Source organism: Aquarana catesbeiana, linkage group LG08 (genome assembly GCF_042186555.1).
Source record: "Aquarana catesbeiana isolate 2022-GZ linkage group LG08, ASM4218655v1, whole genome shotgun sequence".
NCBI lineage: Eukaryota > Metazoa > Chordata > Amphibia > Anura > Ranidae > Aquarana > Aquarana catesbeiana.
In genome coordinates, this window is record NC_133331.1 from 169,771,694 (window position 1) to 169,790,908 (window position 19,215).

The 19,215-nt window shown below is 41.2% G+C and overlaps 2 protein-coding genes across 2 annotated transcripts in view; one reads left to right on the plus strand and one right to left on the minus strand.

Moving 5' to 3' along the window:
• LG08H10orf105 (linkage group 08 C10orf105 homolog) overlaps positions 1-17,468 on the plus strand; it is a 60,198-nt gene extending 42,730 nt beyond the window's left edge. The window contains exon 2 of the mRNA XM_073595189.1: positions 14,566-17,468. Coding sequence (XP_073451290.1) covers positions 14,571-15,002 — 432 coding nt within the window. The 5' untranslated portion in view covers positions 14,566-14,570 and the 3' untranslated portion in view covers positions 15,003-17,468. The remainder of the gene's footprint in view (positions 1-14,565) is intronic.
• Positions 1-19,215, minus strand: part of CDH23 (cadherin related 23) — a 1,935,615-nt gene that overhangs the window by 468,279 nt on the left and 1,448,121 nt on the right. The gene's annotated exons all lie outside the window — the stretch shown is intronic.

Genomic DNA, 19,215 nt, shown 5'->3' on the forward strand with positions numbered 1-19,215 from the left:
CCTCTTGAAATCCCATGTTACTTTTCACATTGATGCGCTATGTTTGCACTATGGTTGGAAAAGTACTGCGTCTAAAGCACCAAAGATGCACCCTCCTTTTAGGTCAATAGGAAACATACAAAAAATGCACTCAGGTGTATTTTTAGGTGCGTTTTTGGGGTCATAGGACACAAAGATGCTGGTTGTTAGAGGTTTCCCTGCTCCTCTCACAGACCCGATGGTAGCATCACTCCTGCACAAGAGGGACTGGAGCATGCTGACTAAAAAGGAGGTACTGGGAAGGCATTATCACCAGTTGTTAAGGATGCCGGTGGATTCCGACTCCTTAACAACCACTGGAGCCATCACCCGACAACGTCCTTAACAACCAGCTATTCACACATCTGAGTAGTAATGCAATGATTTTAAAACACATAGTGCATTTTAAAAGTGCTGCAGAGTGCAAACAGCTGCACTGTAATATGAAAGCAGCTTTAGACTTTCCAATATTACAGTACCTTCAAAAAGTATTCATACCCCTTGAAATGTTGCACATTGAGGGAAGAGCCTCTAAATAACTAAAAACTACACTGTATGAGCAAATTAAATACAAATAAGGAGACAAGCTGTAGGCAAGAATGATGAGAAATACTAATTAGAATAGCCCAGAGGCAGAAAGAATACACAAAATTGAGAAAACCTCTAGATGGAGTAACCAGACAAGGACCCACAGACTTTTCAGACAATAACCCTTTTCTTATGGTATCTACACGCTGGCCATGCATCATACAATTAATTTCTATCCAATAGAAAACATAATTTGATTTAAAACGGAGTTGTTGGGAAGTAAACTAGTAAAAACCAGTGCAGGTACTATGTAGTACCCCCCCCCCCCCCAATTACAACATTATTTGCTATATATTCTGTTATATTGGAGTAAATGCTACAGTATTTGTAATATTTATTTGAACTGTTGTTCTCATATACACGTTCATTCCCATGCTTTCAAGAAAAGTACAACCTGCTGCATTCTTTCGTCTGGAATGCATCAACATATGTGTAAACACACTGGACTGCACCAAAATCCACATTGTCCTGTACGTGATCTGCCTCCCGCGGGCGGGGGGTCCGATTGGACCCCCCCCAGGTGCCTGAGGCGGTCGGCGTTTGTCCCCCGGCGATCGGAGGTGAGGGGGAGGCCATCCATTCGTGGCCCCCCCATCGCGTTCGCTCCCAGCCAATGGGATCATTCCTCTGCTGCTGTATGCTAAACAGCAGCAGAGGAAATGATGTCATCTCTCCTCGGCTCGGTATTTTCCGTTCCGGCGCCGAGGAGAGAAGACTTCAATGTGAGTGCACCAACACAACACATCACAGTAGAACATGCCAGGCACACATTACACCCCCCTTTACCCCCCGATCCCCCCCCGATCACCCCTCCCCCCCCCCGTCACACTGACACCAAGCAGTTTTGTTTTTGTTTTTCTGATTACTGCATTGGTGTCAGTTTGTGACAGTTAGTGTCGTAGGGCAGTTAGTGTTAGCCCCCTTTAGGTCTAGGGTACCCCCCTAACCCCCCCAATAAAGTTTTAACCCCTTGATCACCCCCCATCGCCAGTGTCACTAAGCGATCATTTTTCTGATCGCTGTATTAGTGTCACTGGTGACGCTAGTTAGGGACGTAAATATTTAGGTTCGCCGTCAGCGTTTTATAGCGTCAGGGACCCCCATATACTACCTAATAAAGGTTTTAACCCCTTGATTGCCCCCTAGTTAACCCTTTCACCAGTGATCACCCTATAACTGTTACGGGTGACGCTGGTTAGTTCGTTTATTTTTTATAGTGTCAGGGCACCCGCCGTTTATTACCGAATAAAGGTTTAGCCCCTTGATCGCCCGGCGGTGATATGCGTTGCCCCAGGCAGTGTCAGATTAGCGCCAATACCGCTAACACCCACGCACGCAGCATAGGCCACCCTTAGTGGTATAGTATCTGAACGGATCAATATCTGATTCGATCAGCTCTATACTAGCGTCCCCAGCAGTTTAGGGTTCCCAAAAACACAGTGTTAGCGGGATCAGCCCAGATACCTGCTAGCACCTGCGTTTTGCCCCTCTGCCCGGCCCAGCCCAGCCCACCCAAGTGCAGTATCGATCGATCACTGACACTTACAAAACACTAAACACATAATTGCAGCGTTCGCAGAGTCAGGCCTGATCCCTGTGATCGCTAACAGTTTTTTTGGTAGCATTTTGGTGAACTGGCAAGCACCAGCCCCAGGCAGCGTCAGGTTAGTGCCAGTACCGCTAACACCCATGCACGCACCATACACCTCCCTTAGTGGTATAGTATCTGAACGGATCAATATCTGATCCGATCAGATCTATACTAGGGTCCCCAGCAGTTTAGGGTTCCCAAAAATGCAGTGTTAGCGGGATCAGCCCAGATACCTGCTAGCACCTGCGTTTTGCCCCTCCGCCCGGCCCAGCCCAGCCCACCCAAGTGCAGTATCGATCGATCACTGTCACTTACAAAACACTAAATGCATAACTGCAGCGTTTGCAGAGTCAGGCCTGATCCCTGTGATCGCTAACAGTTTTTTTGGTAGCATTTTGGTGAACTGGCAAGCACCAGCCCCAAGCAGCGTCAGGTTAGCGCCAGTACTGCTAACACCCACGCACCGTACACCCATAGTATCTGAACGGATCAATATCTGATCCGATCAGATCTATACTAGCGTCCCCAGCAGTTTAGGGTTCCCAAAAACACAGTGTTAGCGGGATCAGCCCAGATACCTGCTAGCACCTGCATTTTGCCCCTCGGCCCGGCCCAGCCCAGCCCAGCCCACCCAAGTGCAGTATCGATTGATCACTGTCACTTACAAAACACTAAACGCATAACTGCAGAGTTCGCAGAGTCAGGCCGGATCCCTGCGATCGCTAACAAGTTTTTTTTGGTAGCGTTTTGGTGAACTGGCAAGCACCAGCGGCCTAGTACACCCCGGTCGTAGTCAAACCAGCACTGCAGTAACACTTGGTGACGTGGCGAGTCCCATAAGTGCAGTTCAAGCTGGTGAGGTGACAAGCACAAGTAGTGTCCCGCTGCCACCAAGAAGAAGACAAACACAGGCCCGTCGTGCCCATAGTGCCCTTCCTGCTGCATTCGCCAATCCTAATTGGGAACCTACCGCTTCTGCAGCACCAGTACTTCCCCCATTCACATCCCCAACCAAATGCAGTCGGCTGCATGAGAGGCATTTTCTTTATGTCCTCCCGAGTACCCCTACCCAACGAACCCCCCCAAAAAAGATGTTGTGTCTGCAGCAAGCGCGGATATAGGCGTGACACCCGCCATTATTGTCCCTCCTGTCCTGATAATTCTGGTCTTTGCATTGGTGAATGTTTTGAACGCTACCATAAACTAGTTGAGTATTAGCGTACAGCACTGCACAGACTAGGACACACTTTCACACGGTCTCCCAAGATGCCATCGCATTTTGAGAGACCCGAACCTGGAACCGGTTACAGTTATAAAAGTTACAGTTACAAAAAAAAGTGTAAAAAAAAAAAAACACAAAAAAATATATAAGATAAAAAAAAATAGTTGTCGTTTCATTGTTCTCTCTCTCTCTATTCTCTCTATTGTTCTGCTCTTTTTTACTGTATTCTATTCTGCAATGTTTTATTGTTGTTATGTTTTATCATGTTTGCTTTTCAGGTATGCAATTTTTTATACTTTACCGTTTACTGTGTTTTATTGTTAACCATTTTTTTGTCTTCAGGTACGCAATTCGCGACTTTGAGTGGTTATACCAGAATGATGCCTGCAGGTTTAGGTATCATCTTGGTATCATTCTTTTCAGCCAGCGGTCGGCTTTCATGTAAAGCAATCCTAGCAGCTAATTAGCCTCTAGACTGCTTTTACAAGCAGTGGATGGGAATGCCTCCCCCACCGTCTTCCGTGTTTTTCTCTGGCTCTCCTGTCTCAACATGGAACCTGAGAATGCAGCCGGTGATTCAGCCAGCTGACCATAGGGCTGATCAGAGACCAGAGTGGCTCCAAACATCTCTATGGCCTAAGAAACCGGAAGCTACAAGCATTTCATGACTTAGATTTCGCCGGATGTAAACAGCGCCATTGGGATATTGGGAAAGCATTTTATCACACTGATCTTGGTGTGGTCAGATGCTTTGAGGGCAGAGGAGAGATCTAGGGTCTAATAGACCCCATTTTTTTTCAAAAAAGAGTACCTGTCACTACCTATTGCTATCATAGGGGATATTTACATTCCCTGAGATAACAAAAATGATAAAAAAAAAATATGAAAGGAACAGTTTAAAAATAAGATAAAAAAAGCAAAAAAATAATAAAGGAAAAAAAAAAAAAAAAAAAGCACCCCTGCCCCCCCTGCTCTCGCGCTAAGGCAAACGCAAGCGTCGGTCTGGCGTCAAATGTAAATAGCAATTGCACCATGCACGTGAGGTATCACCACGAAGGTAGATACTGCTCTGTAAATCTAAAGTGGTAACCTGTAAAGGCTTTTAAAGGCTTTTAAAAATGTATTTATTTTGTTGCCACTGCACGTTTGTGAGCAATTTTAAAGCATGTCATGTTTGGTATCCATGTACTCGGCCTAAGATCATCTTTTTTATTGCATCAAACATTTGGGCAATATAGTGTGTTTTAGTGCATTAAAATTTTAAAAAGTGTGTTTTTTCCCCAAAAAATGCGTTTAAAAAATCGCTGCGCAAATACTGTGTGAAAAAAAAATGAAACACCCACCATTTTAATCTGTAGGGCATTTGCTTTAAAAAAATATATAATGTTTGGGGGTTCAAAGTAATTTTCTTGCAAAAAAAAAAATAATTTTTTCATGTAAACAAAAAGTGTCAGAAAGGGCTCTGTCTTCAAGTGGCTAGAAGAGTGGATGATGTGTGACATAAGCTTCTAAATGTTGTACATAAAATGCCAGGACAGTTCAAAACCCCCCCAAACAACCCCATTTTGGAAAGTAGACACCCCAAGCTATTTTCTGAGAGGCATGTCGAGTCCATGGAATATTTTATATTGTAACACAAGTTGTGGGAAAAAGACACATTTTTTTTTTTTTTTTTTTTGCACAAAGTTGTCACTAAATGATATATTGCTCAAACATGCCATGGGAATATGTGAAATTACACCCCAAAATACATTCTGTTGCTTCTCCTGAGTATGGGGATACAACATATGTGAGACTTTTTGGGAGCCTAGCCGCGCACGGGACCCCGAAAACCAAGCACCGCCTTCAGGCTTTCTAAGGGCGTAAATTTTTGATTTCACTCTTCACTGCCTATCACAGTTTCGGAGGCCATGGAATACCCAGGTGGCACAAACACCCCCCAAATTACCCTATTTTGGAAAGTAGACACCCCAAGCTATTTGCTGAGAGGTATAGTGAGTATTTTGCAGACCTCACTTTTTGTCACAAAGTTTTGAAAATTGAAAAAAGAAAAAAAAATGTTTTTTTCTTGTCTTTCTTCATTTTCAAAAACAAATGAGAGCTGCAAAATACTCACCATGCCTCTCAGCAAATAGCTTGGGGTGTCTACTTTCCAAAATGGGGTCATTTGAGGGGGGGGGGGGGGGGGTGTGCCACCTGGGCATTCCATGGCCTCCGAAACTGTGAAAGGCAGTGAAGAGTGAAATCAAAAATGTACACCCTTAGAAATCCTGAAGGCAGTGATTGGTTTTTGGGGCCCCGTACGCGGCTAGGCTCCCAAAAAGTCCCACACATGTGGTATCCCCGTACTCAGGAGAAGCAGCTAAATGTATTTCCACATATGCCCATGGCCTGTGTGAGCAATATATCATTTAGTGACAACTTTGTGCAAAAAAAAAAAATTTGTCACTTTCCTGCAACTTGTGTCGCAATATAAAATATTCCATGGACTCAACCTGCCTCTCAGCAAATAGCTTGGGGTGGCTACTTTCCAAAATGGGGTCATTTGGGGGGGGGGGGGTTGTGCCATCTGTACATTTTATGGCCTTCAAAACTGTGATAGGTAGTGAGGAGTGAAATAAAAAATTTACGCCCTTAGAAATCCTGAAGGCGGTGATTTGTTTTCGGGGGCCCGTACGCGGCTAGGCTCCCAAAAAGTCCCAATCTCCGTACTCAGGAGAAGCAGCTGAATGTATTTTGGGGTGCAATTCCACATATGCCCATGGCCCGTGTGAGCAATATATCAATTAGTGACAACTTTTTGTAATTTTTTTTTTGTCATTATTCAATCACTTGGGACAAAAAAAATTAATATTTCCTTGGGGTGTCTACTTTCCAAAATGGGGTCATTTGGGGGGGGGGGGTTGTACTGCCCTGCCATTTTAGCACCTCAAGAAATGACATAGGCAGTCATAAACTAAAAGCTGTGTAAATTACAGAAAATGTACCCTAGTTTGTAGAAGCTATAACTTTTGCACAAACCAATAAATATACGCTTATTGACATTTTTTTTACCAAAAACATGTGGCCGAATACATTTTGGCCTAAATGTATGACTAAAATTGAGTTTATTGGATTTTTTTTATAACAAAAAGTAGAAAATGTCATTTTTTTTCAAAATTTTCGGTCTTTTTCCGTTTATAGCGCAAAAAATAAAAACCACAGAGGTGATCAAATGTCATCAAAAGAAAGCTCTATTTGTGGGAAGAAAAGGACGTAAATTTCGTTTGGGTACAGCATTGCATGACCGCGCAATTAGCAGTTAAAGCGACGCAGTGCCAGATTGTAAAAAGTGCTCTGGTCAGGAAGGGGGTAAATCCTTCCGGGGCTGAAGTGGTTAAATTGGCCCTAGTATGTGTATGTATGAATGGGAGTTAGGGACCTTAGATTATAAGCTCCTTGAAGGCAGGGACTGATATGAATGTACAATATAATGTAAATGTAAAGTGTTGTGCAAATGGACAGGGTTATATACAGTGCCTTGCAAAAGTATTCACCCCCCTTGGCATTTTTCTTGTTTTGTTGCCTCACAACCTGCAAATAACATGGATTGTTTGAGGATTTGCATCATTTAATTTACAGAACATGCCCACAACTTTGAAGATGTTTTTTTTTTTTTTATTGTGAAGCAAAAACAAATAGGACAAAATAACAGAAAAAGTCAATGTGCATAACTATTCACCCCCCTAAAGTCAATACTTTGTAGAGCCATCTTTTGCAGCTATCACAGCTCCAAGTCGCTTTGGATAAGTCTCTATGAGCTTGCCACATCTTACCACAGGGATTTTTGCCCATTTCCCCTTGCAAAACTGCTCCAGCTCCTTCAAGTTGGATGGTTTGTGCCCTCTGAACGGCAATCTTTAAATCTGACCACAGATTTTCTATTGGATTGAGGTCTGGGCTTTGACTAGGCCATTCCAACACATTTACATGTTTCCCCTTAAACCACTCAAGTGTTGCTTTAGCAGTGTGTTTGGGGTCATTGTCCTGCTGGAAGGTGAACCTCCATCCTAGCCTCAAATCACACAAAGAGTGGTACAGGTTTTGCTCAAGAATATCCCTGTATTTAGCACCATCTATCTTTCCCTCAACTCTGATCTGTTTCCCAGTCCCAACTGCTGAAAAACATCCCCACAGCATGATGCTGCCTCCACCATGTTTCACTCTGGGGATGGTGTTCCTTGGGTGATTTGATGTGTTGGGTTTGCGCCAGACATAGCGTTTCCTTTGATGGCCAAAAAGTTAAATTTTAGTCTCATCAGACCAGAGCACCTTCCTCCATACATTTTGGGAGTCTCCTACATGCCTTTTTGCAAACTCAAAACGTGCCATTTTGTTTTTTTGCTGAAGGTTTTGGCTTTCTTCTGTCCACTCTGCCATAAAGCCCAACTCTATGGAGCATACGGCTTATTGTCGTCCTATGTACAGATACTCCAGTCTTTGCTGTGGAACTCTGCAGCTCCTCCAGGGTTACCTCAGGTCTCTGTGCTGGCTCTCTGATTAATGCCCTCCTTGCCCGGTCCGTGAGTTTTGGTGTGCGGACATCTCTTGGCAGGTTTGCTGTTGTGCCATGTTCTTTCCATTTGGTTATGATAGATTTGATGGTGCTCCTAAGGATCATCAAAGATTTGGATATTTTTTTATAACCTAACCCTGACTTGTACTTCTCAACAACATTGTCCCTTACTTGTTTGGAGAGTTCCTTGGTCTTCATGGCAGTGTTTGGTTAGTGGTGCCTCTTGCTTAGATGTTGCAGCCTCTGGGGCCTTTGAAAAAGGTGTGTATATGTAATGACAGATCATGTGACACTTAGATTGTACACAGGTGGACATCATTTCACTAATTATGTGACTTCTGAAGGTAATTGGTTGCACCAGAGCTTTTTATGGGCTTCATAATAAAGGGGGGGGGGGGGGATACATTCGCACATGCCAATTATCAGTTTTTTATTTCAGAAAAATAGTTTTATGTATATATTTTTCTAATTTTACTTCACCAACTTAGACTATTGTGTTATGATCCATCACACATAATTCAGATTAAAAAAACATTGAACTAAAGGCTGTAATGTAACAAAATAGGTAAAAAGCTGGGGGGGGGGGGGGGGGTGGATACTTTTGCAAGGCACTGTAATGACCTGTAATAAATAAATAGAATTATTAAATATGCAAAAAATCATCTGAAATTTTGAAATTGTGGTGTGAACAAGCCCTAAAGACCTTTGACATCAACATATCCTAATTGCTAGTCATGCACAAAAACCATGACAGCGATTGGTCCAATAAAGTAGGCTCTCTGGCACAAGTAAAACCCCATGTCCCACAAATCACATGGTGATTGCTGCTAAACACAAATACAAAATGGCCACTGATGTTGGTTGTTAACAGGGGTATGCTGCAATTAGGCAAAGTAAGGCGACCGCCTAAGGCGGCACTTGGAGGGGAGGAACGGCATTGAGGCTGAAATGTCCATATCGCATATTATTTCCTCACTGCAGCACAGTAATATTCCTTGTATACAAAGGGCAGCATTACTAAGCTGGTTACTAGAATGCTAGCTGCTGGACTGCACTGCATCACTGGTTGTTATGGCTTTGTATGGCCAAGTCCAATGATTTCTTGCTGAGCCAGTGCTTCATTGGATGCTGTGCCTGCTTCCTGGAGGGTAGGAGAAAAAAGTGAGGTGGCATCAGAGGGGTTGGGGTGGTGGTAACCTGAGAGGGGGGGGGGGGGGGCAAATACTGCTGACTGTTAAACTACCAATGTACATACAATTACAGTCAAGCATTAAAATCCAATTCAACTGTTTAGCACACAAAGAGGAAGGAGCCTGATCTTACTATGGGTAGAAGTCAATGTCTCATGTACAATTTTAGCCTAATGTCAATGGGACTGTACAAGAACACAAGGGTAATTGTAAAAACTTGTTTGTTAGATGCTTTTAACTGTATCTGTAATTATTGTGTATGTTGTATTATTTAAAATTCAATATGATCATCCTCCTGTAATGCTGCCTGAATGTCAACACATGAGTTATCTAACTTCCAATATAAATGTCTCTTGTATCATCTGGGTTATTGGATTTGCTCTAAGCTTGGATGGTAGTGATCCCAGCTGACTTGCAATTCTATGCAAATTTACATTTGCCTGGTGAGGTATTCGTTTGTATTATGTTGTTCTGTCTGCAGGTCCAAATAATTGGGATAGTTAAATCAATAACATAATTCTAACCTCATATTAATATGCCCACTAGGAATAACAGAATATGGTAAAATAAGAATAAAATAATGTAAAGCGGTCCAGTTGGGCAGCTGCCATGTTCTGAGATTGGGGTGGATGTCCACATAGGTCCATTATATGTGTATATAGCAATATTCACTTTGTTATTGTTGCTTAAACAAAAGCGTGAAAGTATCATAAAATGACATTGAGAAAACCAATGTTTTATAACTTGACACTATAAAAAAAACATAGGCCAAATATCTCAGGATGTCAGGTCCAAATTTCTCACACATTATTTAAGGAACTCCTCACTTTGACTCTTGGGTATATCTCCATAATGTATGCAAATCCTCTGACGCTCCCTGCTGAAGACTCCCTGCTGAGATGATCTGCACTTACGGATATATATACACATCCTGATACTTGAGCTGCCATAGAACACAGGGCCTATGATTTAGAGAGCTCCTAGCTCCATTTATACGAAACTGACATGTCTTTTCACTGAATGCTGCCAGCTTCTTTTCCTCTAAATCAATTGGCAGAATAAAACACTTGACACATCCATACAGGTCGGTTGCTACTAACGGATGCTGGTAAGTTTTGCCACATTTCACATGCTGCTTGCATGATGAATGACTGCTGAATGAACGACTGATACAATCAATGACTTTTAATCTGCAAGTCCCAAGTAACATAAAGAAGACGTAAAGTGACATTAATGCTTTTCTTTTCTTTGTAACATTGCTGAAAATCGTAAGATAATTTTCTTTTCCATCTGTAAAATTCATTGCTACTGATCAGTGTGCCTTACCTTTTTACATTTAGCTCTGTTCACACGGTTGCACTGCCTTAAAGCAGATTATGCCACATATTTAGGCGCAGTGCGTTAAGACAGCCTATTTAATTGAAAGGATGCGTGCAGCAATTTCAGCAGTGCATTAAACTGCAACGCACTTTAGTCAATAATAAATGGCACTGCATTGCACCAACACGGCACAGCATTGTGAACAAAATACCCATACCTATTGCCACACCTTTGCACAGTTGTGTGTTGTGGTAACATGCATTAAAACAACATGCGGTAATGCACAATACAGTATGTGTATTTGTGTGTTGTGGTGTCATTCAATGTAACTATGAAAAGAGGACCATACCTGGAGTTCAGCTTTAACCTTGTATGAGACAATGATCATATAGCTTCTTTAATATTAATAAAGTTGAGGTTTGTGTTAGGGTCACGCTATCGTCATAGTTGGAGCTGGAGTTAAAGTGATATTAAAGCTTTGTTTTTTGTTTTTTTTAAATAACAAACATGTTATACTTACCTGCTCTGTGCAGTGGTTTTGCACAGATCAGTTCCGATCCCCTTCTTTTGGGGGTCCCCTGACAGTGCTCCTCCCCTTCGAGCTGTGCCCCCCCCCCCCCCCCAGAGAAAGCCACTTGAAATTAAGTCCTCTTCTTAGGTGCTAATATTAAAATCATAGTATCAAAGTGAGTGTCCATCACCAAAATTGGAGAGTTGGTGCACAAAACCACCACCTCAATGGTAGAAATGCAAGCTTACCAGCTGAGAGTGACCTTCTACTTAAAAACAGGTCATAAAGGGCACATAGGTAATAACTGGATTGAAGATCACCTTATGGCTATAGGTACTCTCCAAAGGAGGCAATAACCTTTATGATGGTCCTCCGCCTGTCATCATTTTACAAACGCTCACATAAAAGTATGGGAACAGACACTCCAATAGTGTAAAACCTTCTTACATTGTTTGTTATAGATTAAAAATGTACATACATCAAAAAATAAGTATTGCGCAATACAACACACTCCACGCCGGTGAATACAGGAAACCACCCGCACTCCAGGAATGCGATGACGTCAGCATGTAGCTCTGCCCTGTGTGTTACTTCATACGTGACGTCGGATGACCAGTTGGTCTAGCAACTTGGGTGCAGTCAGCCTGCCCATACATAGTTCAAATCTCGGCTGGCCCCTGCTGAATGGGCCGAGATTCGAACCACTTAACAATATGCATTTTAGTGATCGCTGGCTTTCAGTGTGATTATCTAAGTGCTGATAACATTCTGTAAATTGCAGCTAAAAGCCTTAATGGCACTTTAACCACTTCAGCCCTGGAAGATTTGGCTGCTGAATGACCAGGCCATTTTTTGCGATTAGGCACTGCGTCGCTTTAACTGACAATTGCGCGGTCGTGCGACACTGCACCCAAACAAAATAGAGCTTTCTTTTGGGGGTAATTGATCGCCTCTGCGGTTTTTTATTTTTTGTGCTATAAACAAAAAAAGAGCGACAATTTTGAAACAAAAACATAATATTTTGTACTTTTTGCTATAATAATAATCCCTTTTTTTTTAAAAAAGCAAATTTTTTCTCGGTTTAAGCCGATATGTATACTTCTACATATTTTTGGTAAAAAAATCGCAATAAGCGTATATTGATTGGTTTTATTTTTTTTTTGTACTAGTAATGGCAGAAGTCTGCGATTTTTATGGCAGACCTTGGGTTCCTGCTTATAACAGGCTTTTGCTCAAGATCTGACTAAGTGCTAGGTCAGATCCACTATCAGTGTGCCAGTGGAGTTCTGCAAGCAAGCGAGTGCTGGCGGAAGCAGAGGAGTGGAGGAGACTGTATATAGGAAATTTGTCCCTGGATTTTATTTTTTGCGCTACAAACAAAAAAAGAGCGACAATTTTGAAAAAAAAAAAACAAAATTTTTTACAGTTTGCTATAATAAATATCTAATTTTTTTTTTAAACAAATTTCTTCATCAGTTTAGGCCAATATGTATTCTACATACTTTTGGTAAATACATTTGCAATAAGCGTACATTGATTGGTTTGCGCAAAAGTTATAGCATCTACAAAATAGGGGATAGATTTATAGCATTTTTATTATTTTTTTTTTTTTTTACTAGTAATGGTGGCCATCTGCGTTTTTTAGCAGGACTGCGACATTACGACGGACAGATTGGACACTTGACACTTTTTTGGGACCATTGCCATTCATACAGCGATCGGTGCTATAAAAATTGACATATTTTTGATAAAAAAAATTGCAATAAGCGTATATTGGTTTGCGCAAAAGTTATAGCGTCTACAAAATAAGGGAAAGATTTATGGCATTTTTATTATTATTTTTTTTTCACTAGTAATGGCAGTGATCTGAGATTTTTAATCGAGACACATCGGACAATTTTGACACATTTTTGGGACCAATGGCATTTATACAGCGATCAGTGCTATAAAAATGCATTGATTACTGTAAAAACATCACTGGCAGTGAAGAGGTTAACACTAGGGGGCAATCAAGGGGTTAAATGTGTTCTCTGGGAGGTTATTCTAACTGTAGGGGGAGGGGACTGACTAGAGGAAGTGACGGATCGTGGTTCCTAGCTCATAGGAACACACAATCTGTCACTCCTCTCAGAACAGAACAAGGATGTGTGTGTTTACGCACACACATCCGTGTTCTGTCCCTCGTGCTCACCCGCGCGCCTGCTATCCCAATGCTGCGGGCCAATGTACAGCTACGACGGTTCGCGGGAACGTGCCACAGTTTAATGACGGTGGCTGGTCGGCAAGCGGTTAAAAGTCATTTGAAGCTTAAAGCGTAACTCCACTTTTGTTGAGAAAAAAACATTCCCCTCTGAGTGATCGATGTACAGTGCAAGAATTATAACAAACTTTGTTGCAGATTCCTACCTTTTGTTATTCTGAAGAAATCCATGTGTGTTTGTCTGTGCCCCTGTACTGAGTGGGTCTAATGGAAGTGGTTTCATAATTAACTGTCAGGTGTGCAGCTGCAGGGCACCAATGAGGAAATCTGCTGGGCCTGCATCCCTTTAGACATGCTCCTATTGAAAGTATGCCTGAAATCTGACTTGAATCTTAGGCAGGCTTCTGGGAAAATTTGTGAGCCAATTAGACAAGCAGGAAATGATGTTTCTGGGGAGTTGTCAGTACACACTCTGTGTACAGAACTCCAGGTAGCCATATTGCAGTGCATTCTCAGAAAATGACAGTGACTGCAGATTGAAAAGGAAACATAATTTTTAATAACATTCAATTACAATATGATTAGTGTCGCAATTATATGTGTTATATTATTTTTTCACTATTTTTTTTCCCCCACGAAAGTGGAGTTACCCTTTAAATAGGATCTCTGCTGAAAATGACGTGTATTCAATATGTATTCATTAAAAGAGAAGTTCAGGATTTGTTTTTCTTCAAGAATCATACTTGCCTAGGTGGCTAACCTTTGCCGGCTCAATTCTCAGAGCTCCTTGAGCAGAGAGCTGGTGACTGTCACAATAAGGTTGCCCTGTGTTCCTTACTCAATTTTGATGTTCCTCAGATGTCATTATTATCACCTATACCTTTAAAGGACTAGGTCCTTCAACCTACAAGGATATAGACTGTGCCATAGCAGGTTGGTTGGCATAGTGCCTACCTGTGTCATGCCTGTGGAGTGTTCTTCAGAGCAAATCTCTTCACAGTACAGTATTATATATACTGTACACACACACATATGCAGTATATACATACTGTATATCCTCAAGTAGCCCTTTAGCTGCAAGCAGCTATTTGTTGTACCAAGTCCCATTAGGAAAACATCCAGAAACAATGTGCCATATCTTTATACTGTGTATTTGGTGATAGAAGTAATCCACTGTGGTTAGAAAAGGATGAACACTCACTGCAGTTTCTGTAAGTTGATTATCAGCACTTAAGCATTGGCAATGCATTGCTGGGGGTATTAGAAAATGGTATATTATATTTATGTTATGTAATGTCTTAATACAGAGAATAACCATAAAGAAGGAACATGTTGGAGCTGTAATATTATATTACTTCCTTTTTTAACAGGAAAGATGACTGCTGGAACGGAAGAGACATTCAACAATGAAACACTAGGGGGCACTACTTTCTTTCAACAGTTTAACACCACCACAGAGATTATTTCCACAAATACCACCAGCATCCCTTTGGATTTTACAGATCCCTTGCCTATTATAATATCACTTGCATGCATTTTCCTGTTGCTGGCAACCTGCCTCATATTTGTGACACTCTGTAAGCCAGCAGCCCTAGACCAGTCGCTATATGGACCACGGGAATTCATGCCTTATCATGTGGAAGATGCCAATGAGCCACAGCTCAGACTGTGGAAGAGGCTTGGCTCACTCAGGCAATCAATCAACAGCTTCAGACGCAGTCGGCCCATATCTCAGTGCCAAAGGACTAACCCAAGACGAGCACAAGCCAACCAAGATTGGTCTTTCATGGAGTCCACCAAAATGTGACTTGCCATTTTAACAATGCACTTTTATTTGTCTGAACGAAAACAGAGCAAATGATTTTTGGTATTTACTACCTAATACAATGAGACATATTTCACAAATTAATCTTAGCTTTCTGCTTATGTAGTGCTTACAGGTTGTAGAGGTCAAAACATTTTCCCAATGTAACACGACTAGCACTGCCGATTGGTGTGGTCAATAAAGAAGATCACAGTTATTTTTAATAACATAACAGAAGGGCTCCCTAGCTAGATATGTGCCCCAAGCCAAGATGGGGGTAGTATGTGAAAGCTTTACAATCGTTTTATCATTTTTTATTTATTCTGCAAATGTAGTTAAAGGCTAAGTACATTTCTCCTAACATGATAAAGATTTAACGTATATCTATTGCAATTTGTTTGAGGTGATTGTAGTCTATATTTAGGTTTGCAAGTAATTGCAACTTGCAACCTTCTTTAAAGTAAAGGGACGTCTCCTTTTAGTTGTCACCAGACTAAGTGTTCCCACTCAAAAATGTCCTCACGTCTCCTGTTTCAGTGGCAACGGTAAGATTTGGAAGTTGCAATCACATTTTTCCTGGAGACAAACTGATTTAAGACAATCAATAAAAACTTGATAAAGGTTCTATCCACTTCCTAATCTGGCCTTTTTTTTTGGACAAAACTGTGAGGGGTTAGAACCTCTGTCAGGTTTTTATTGCTGTGTCCCTGTTAGAGAGATTCATTCTATATGTCCCCTGACCAATAATGGAAAGTTTTACATTTTGAGTTTTTGCCATAACAGAAAATTGAGGAAGATCTGCTGATGGGGACATTTATTTCGGAGACAATTATCTAACAGGAGATTTCACTCGGTCTACAGGACAGTAAGGGAAGAAAAATTTCTCCAATATGACATTTACCATTCACTACTTTATAAAAATGAGGAAAAAATTGGAAAAGGGAATGCTCCTTTCATGATGCATGTGACTGAGGAAAGGTTCCTACTGTCTTGTCCATGGCAAAACTGGTGTGGTGAAAGGTCCCCTCTGAACATGTCTTTAATTAGATTTTATGTTCAAGATGCATTATGCATGCTTTCTAAAGCCTAGTACACACCAGTAGTTTTTTTTTTGCGTTCAACTCGGTAGGGCTGAACGAAAAATAACTGACAGCTCAGGAGGAGCCGCTGTACTAACTATCCAACGTTAGTACAGGGATCTTCCCTGCTGTGCTTGTGTGTTCTGACAGGAGGACGGCCCCCCCGCCAGAACACTCTGGTCAGCACTCTCAGCCATTGGCTGAGAACATCGATCAGGAATGTGTACTAGTCTTAAGGCTAACCATACACTTATAGAATTTAAAATTAATGTTATTCATACAAACATTTTTTCCAAATATTCTCATCAATACATTTGATTTAACAAAGGTATTTTGAAAGCATATCAAAATGTCATTTGCTTTTAGCATTCAAATTAAGAATGAATGTAATTTCCCAACAAAAAAAAACAAAACACATTGTTAGAAATTTGTTCAAGAAATTTTTTCCATCCTTCTCTATTGCATTTTTTTATCACTGTAGTGGAAAGCAAACATCGTTTTACCTCGACTAAAGATTATACAATAAATATGAAAGTTTTCAAATGCAATTCTTCTAGTGTATGGTCAGCTTTGGGCTACTTTTGTTCAACCTACTAGCTGAACTAAAGAAATCAAATCCATTCCTCCATCCACACTAACAGCGCGGATGGACGTTTCCCCTTGTTGGATCATTGTATCCTGACAGCTCCAGCTGTTAGAATACCCAAACAGTGCCTGCATCTTATTAGATCTGCAGACAGACTCTTTCCACTATCGTCTTTTGTTGAATGGAGGAGTACTGGCAGAGCCACACACTGACTAAGATTATTAATGCTGGTTCCGCGCAAAAACTATTTAAAACCCCTTTCACACTGGGGCCGTGCGGGCGTTAGCGTTAAAGCGCCGCTAGTTTTAGCGGCGCTTTACCGCTGTTATAGCGGTGCTTTTCGGCTGCTAACGTGGTGTGCTTTTAACCCCGATAGCGGCCAAAGAAAGGGTTAATAGTGCCCGTGTTCCAGCGCTTCTGCAACGCTGCCCATTCATTTCAATGGGCAGGGGTGGTGGAGAAGCAGTGTATGCATCGCTCCTGCACCGCCCCAAATATGCTGCTTGCAGGACTCTTTTCCCGTCCAGCAAGCGTACCACCCCAGTGTGAAAGCACTCGGGCTTTCACACTGGGGTGACTTGAGAGGTGCTTTACAGGCACTATTTTTAGCACTAAAACGCCTGAAAAGCACCCCAGTGTGAAAGGGGTCTTAATGTTATCACAATATGTAGGAAGCCGCTGCCTCCATTAAAAACAACTACCAGGGTAGAGTTTCAGTTTGATAAAGTTATGTAGTGGGTGTGGCGCTGCTCTGTGGGATAATGTGCAAATATATAGAAATAAAAATAGACTCAATATATTCCTGTGTATTTGAAATTCACACTATATAAGGGTTAGGTGTTGTAAATTACATGTCAGTGTTAGAAACACAATTTTTATTGGTATATATACAACTGCTAAATATTACTAAAAAACAATATACATGATATAAGTTCATAACCATGTGTAAAAATATCCCCAAAATTGACAAATAAAAAAGGCCATTGATGTTTGATTAAAAAAATAAAACATAAAGTGACTAGTGCTCTTTAAAAGGGCTTCAAAATATGAAGTTAGCCATTCATATAATATAAGTTCATAAACATGTAGAAAAAATATATAATATAAATCCTCAACATTGGGAAAAATAATAAGTCCATCAGTAACTGATAAAGTGACAGGTGCTCTTTAAAAGTGCTTCAATAGCTGTGTATCCTAAATTCATGCGCTGTGCTGGTGCTCCAACTCATGTTCCCCCTTTTTTTACTGTACTCACCAGAGAGCTTTCCCCTCTACGGGGTACACAGCATTCACAGCATGCACTGGCTGAAACAGCAGACCTCAGATCCACAATTGGTTTATTGCTCATCTTTCCTTTAGCTTTTCTGCCTAATCCAAAATGCACTTACATGTAAGAAGCTTTTAGACAGCATAAAAAACAAGGAAGTACCAGCCACGATACATTCCATGGACCCTAACCGCAAGTGACGCAATGACGCTGGTAGCTTCGTTTCGTCAGAATTACGTCATCAGGAGCCGCTAACTTCATATTTTGAAGCACTTTTAAAGAGCATTAGTCACTTTATTTTTTATTTTTTTAATCAAACATTAATGGACTTTTTTATTTGTAAATTTTGGGGATATTTTTGCACATGGTTATGAACTTATATCATATGTATTGTTTTATTAGTAATATTTAGCGGTTGCATATATACTAATAAAAAATGTGTTTCTAACACTGACGTATTATTTACAACACCTGACACTTATATAGTGTGAATTTCAAATACACAGGAATAGAGTTTATTTTTATTTCTATATATTTGAACATTATCCCACAGAGCAGCGCCACACCCACTACTTAAAGTGTAAGTCCAGGCTAAAACTAAAATCCCTGCATCTACAGACATCCACGATCTAACACTATCCTTCTAACCCTGTAAAGAAGAAATCAGTATACATACCTTTTTTGTGTCTTCTGCACCCGCCTCCAAAGCGAAGCCGCAGCTGACAGCTCAGTGTTGGATTGGGTCGGAGCGGCTTCAGAGAAGGTACGTATACCGATTTCTTTTTTACAGGGCTAGATAGGTTAGTGTTAGATCGTGGATGCCTGTAGATGCAGGGATTTGAGTGATAGCATGGACTTCTACTTTAACTTTAGGGCCACACACTGCTCAAACTTTGGTCTAACCAGCAGGAATCAGCCAAAATTTAAGCAGTGTATGGTGAGTTTATGACATCTACCCTTCTCTGCACTTTGCAAGAAGTCACAGCTGATTGCTCCACATTGCAGATGCATTTTAGTTTTCATTCATAAAATGTAGAGTGCCACGTGGAGCCTCGGATGTCCTGTGATACATTCTCTGCAGAGAAAGCTTCCGGATAGATGGAAAGCACTGCTATGTGACCTGTCCCCTTTTTTCCCAGTAAGTGGGCCTTTACTTCAGAGTTCCGAAGTTTGTAAAGCACAATGCTGTGCTTTATAAACATTCTGGTGCCCACAGTTAAACCATAATGGCTTTTGAACTGACCTCAGGTGTACCTCACCATCACAACCCTGCTGTACAGTACT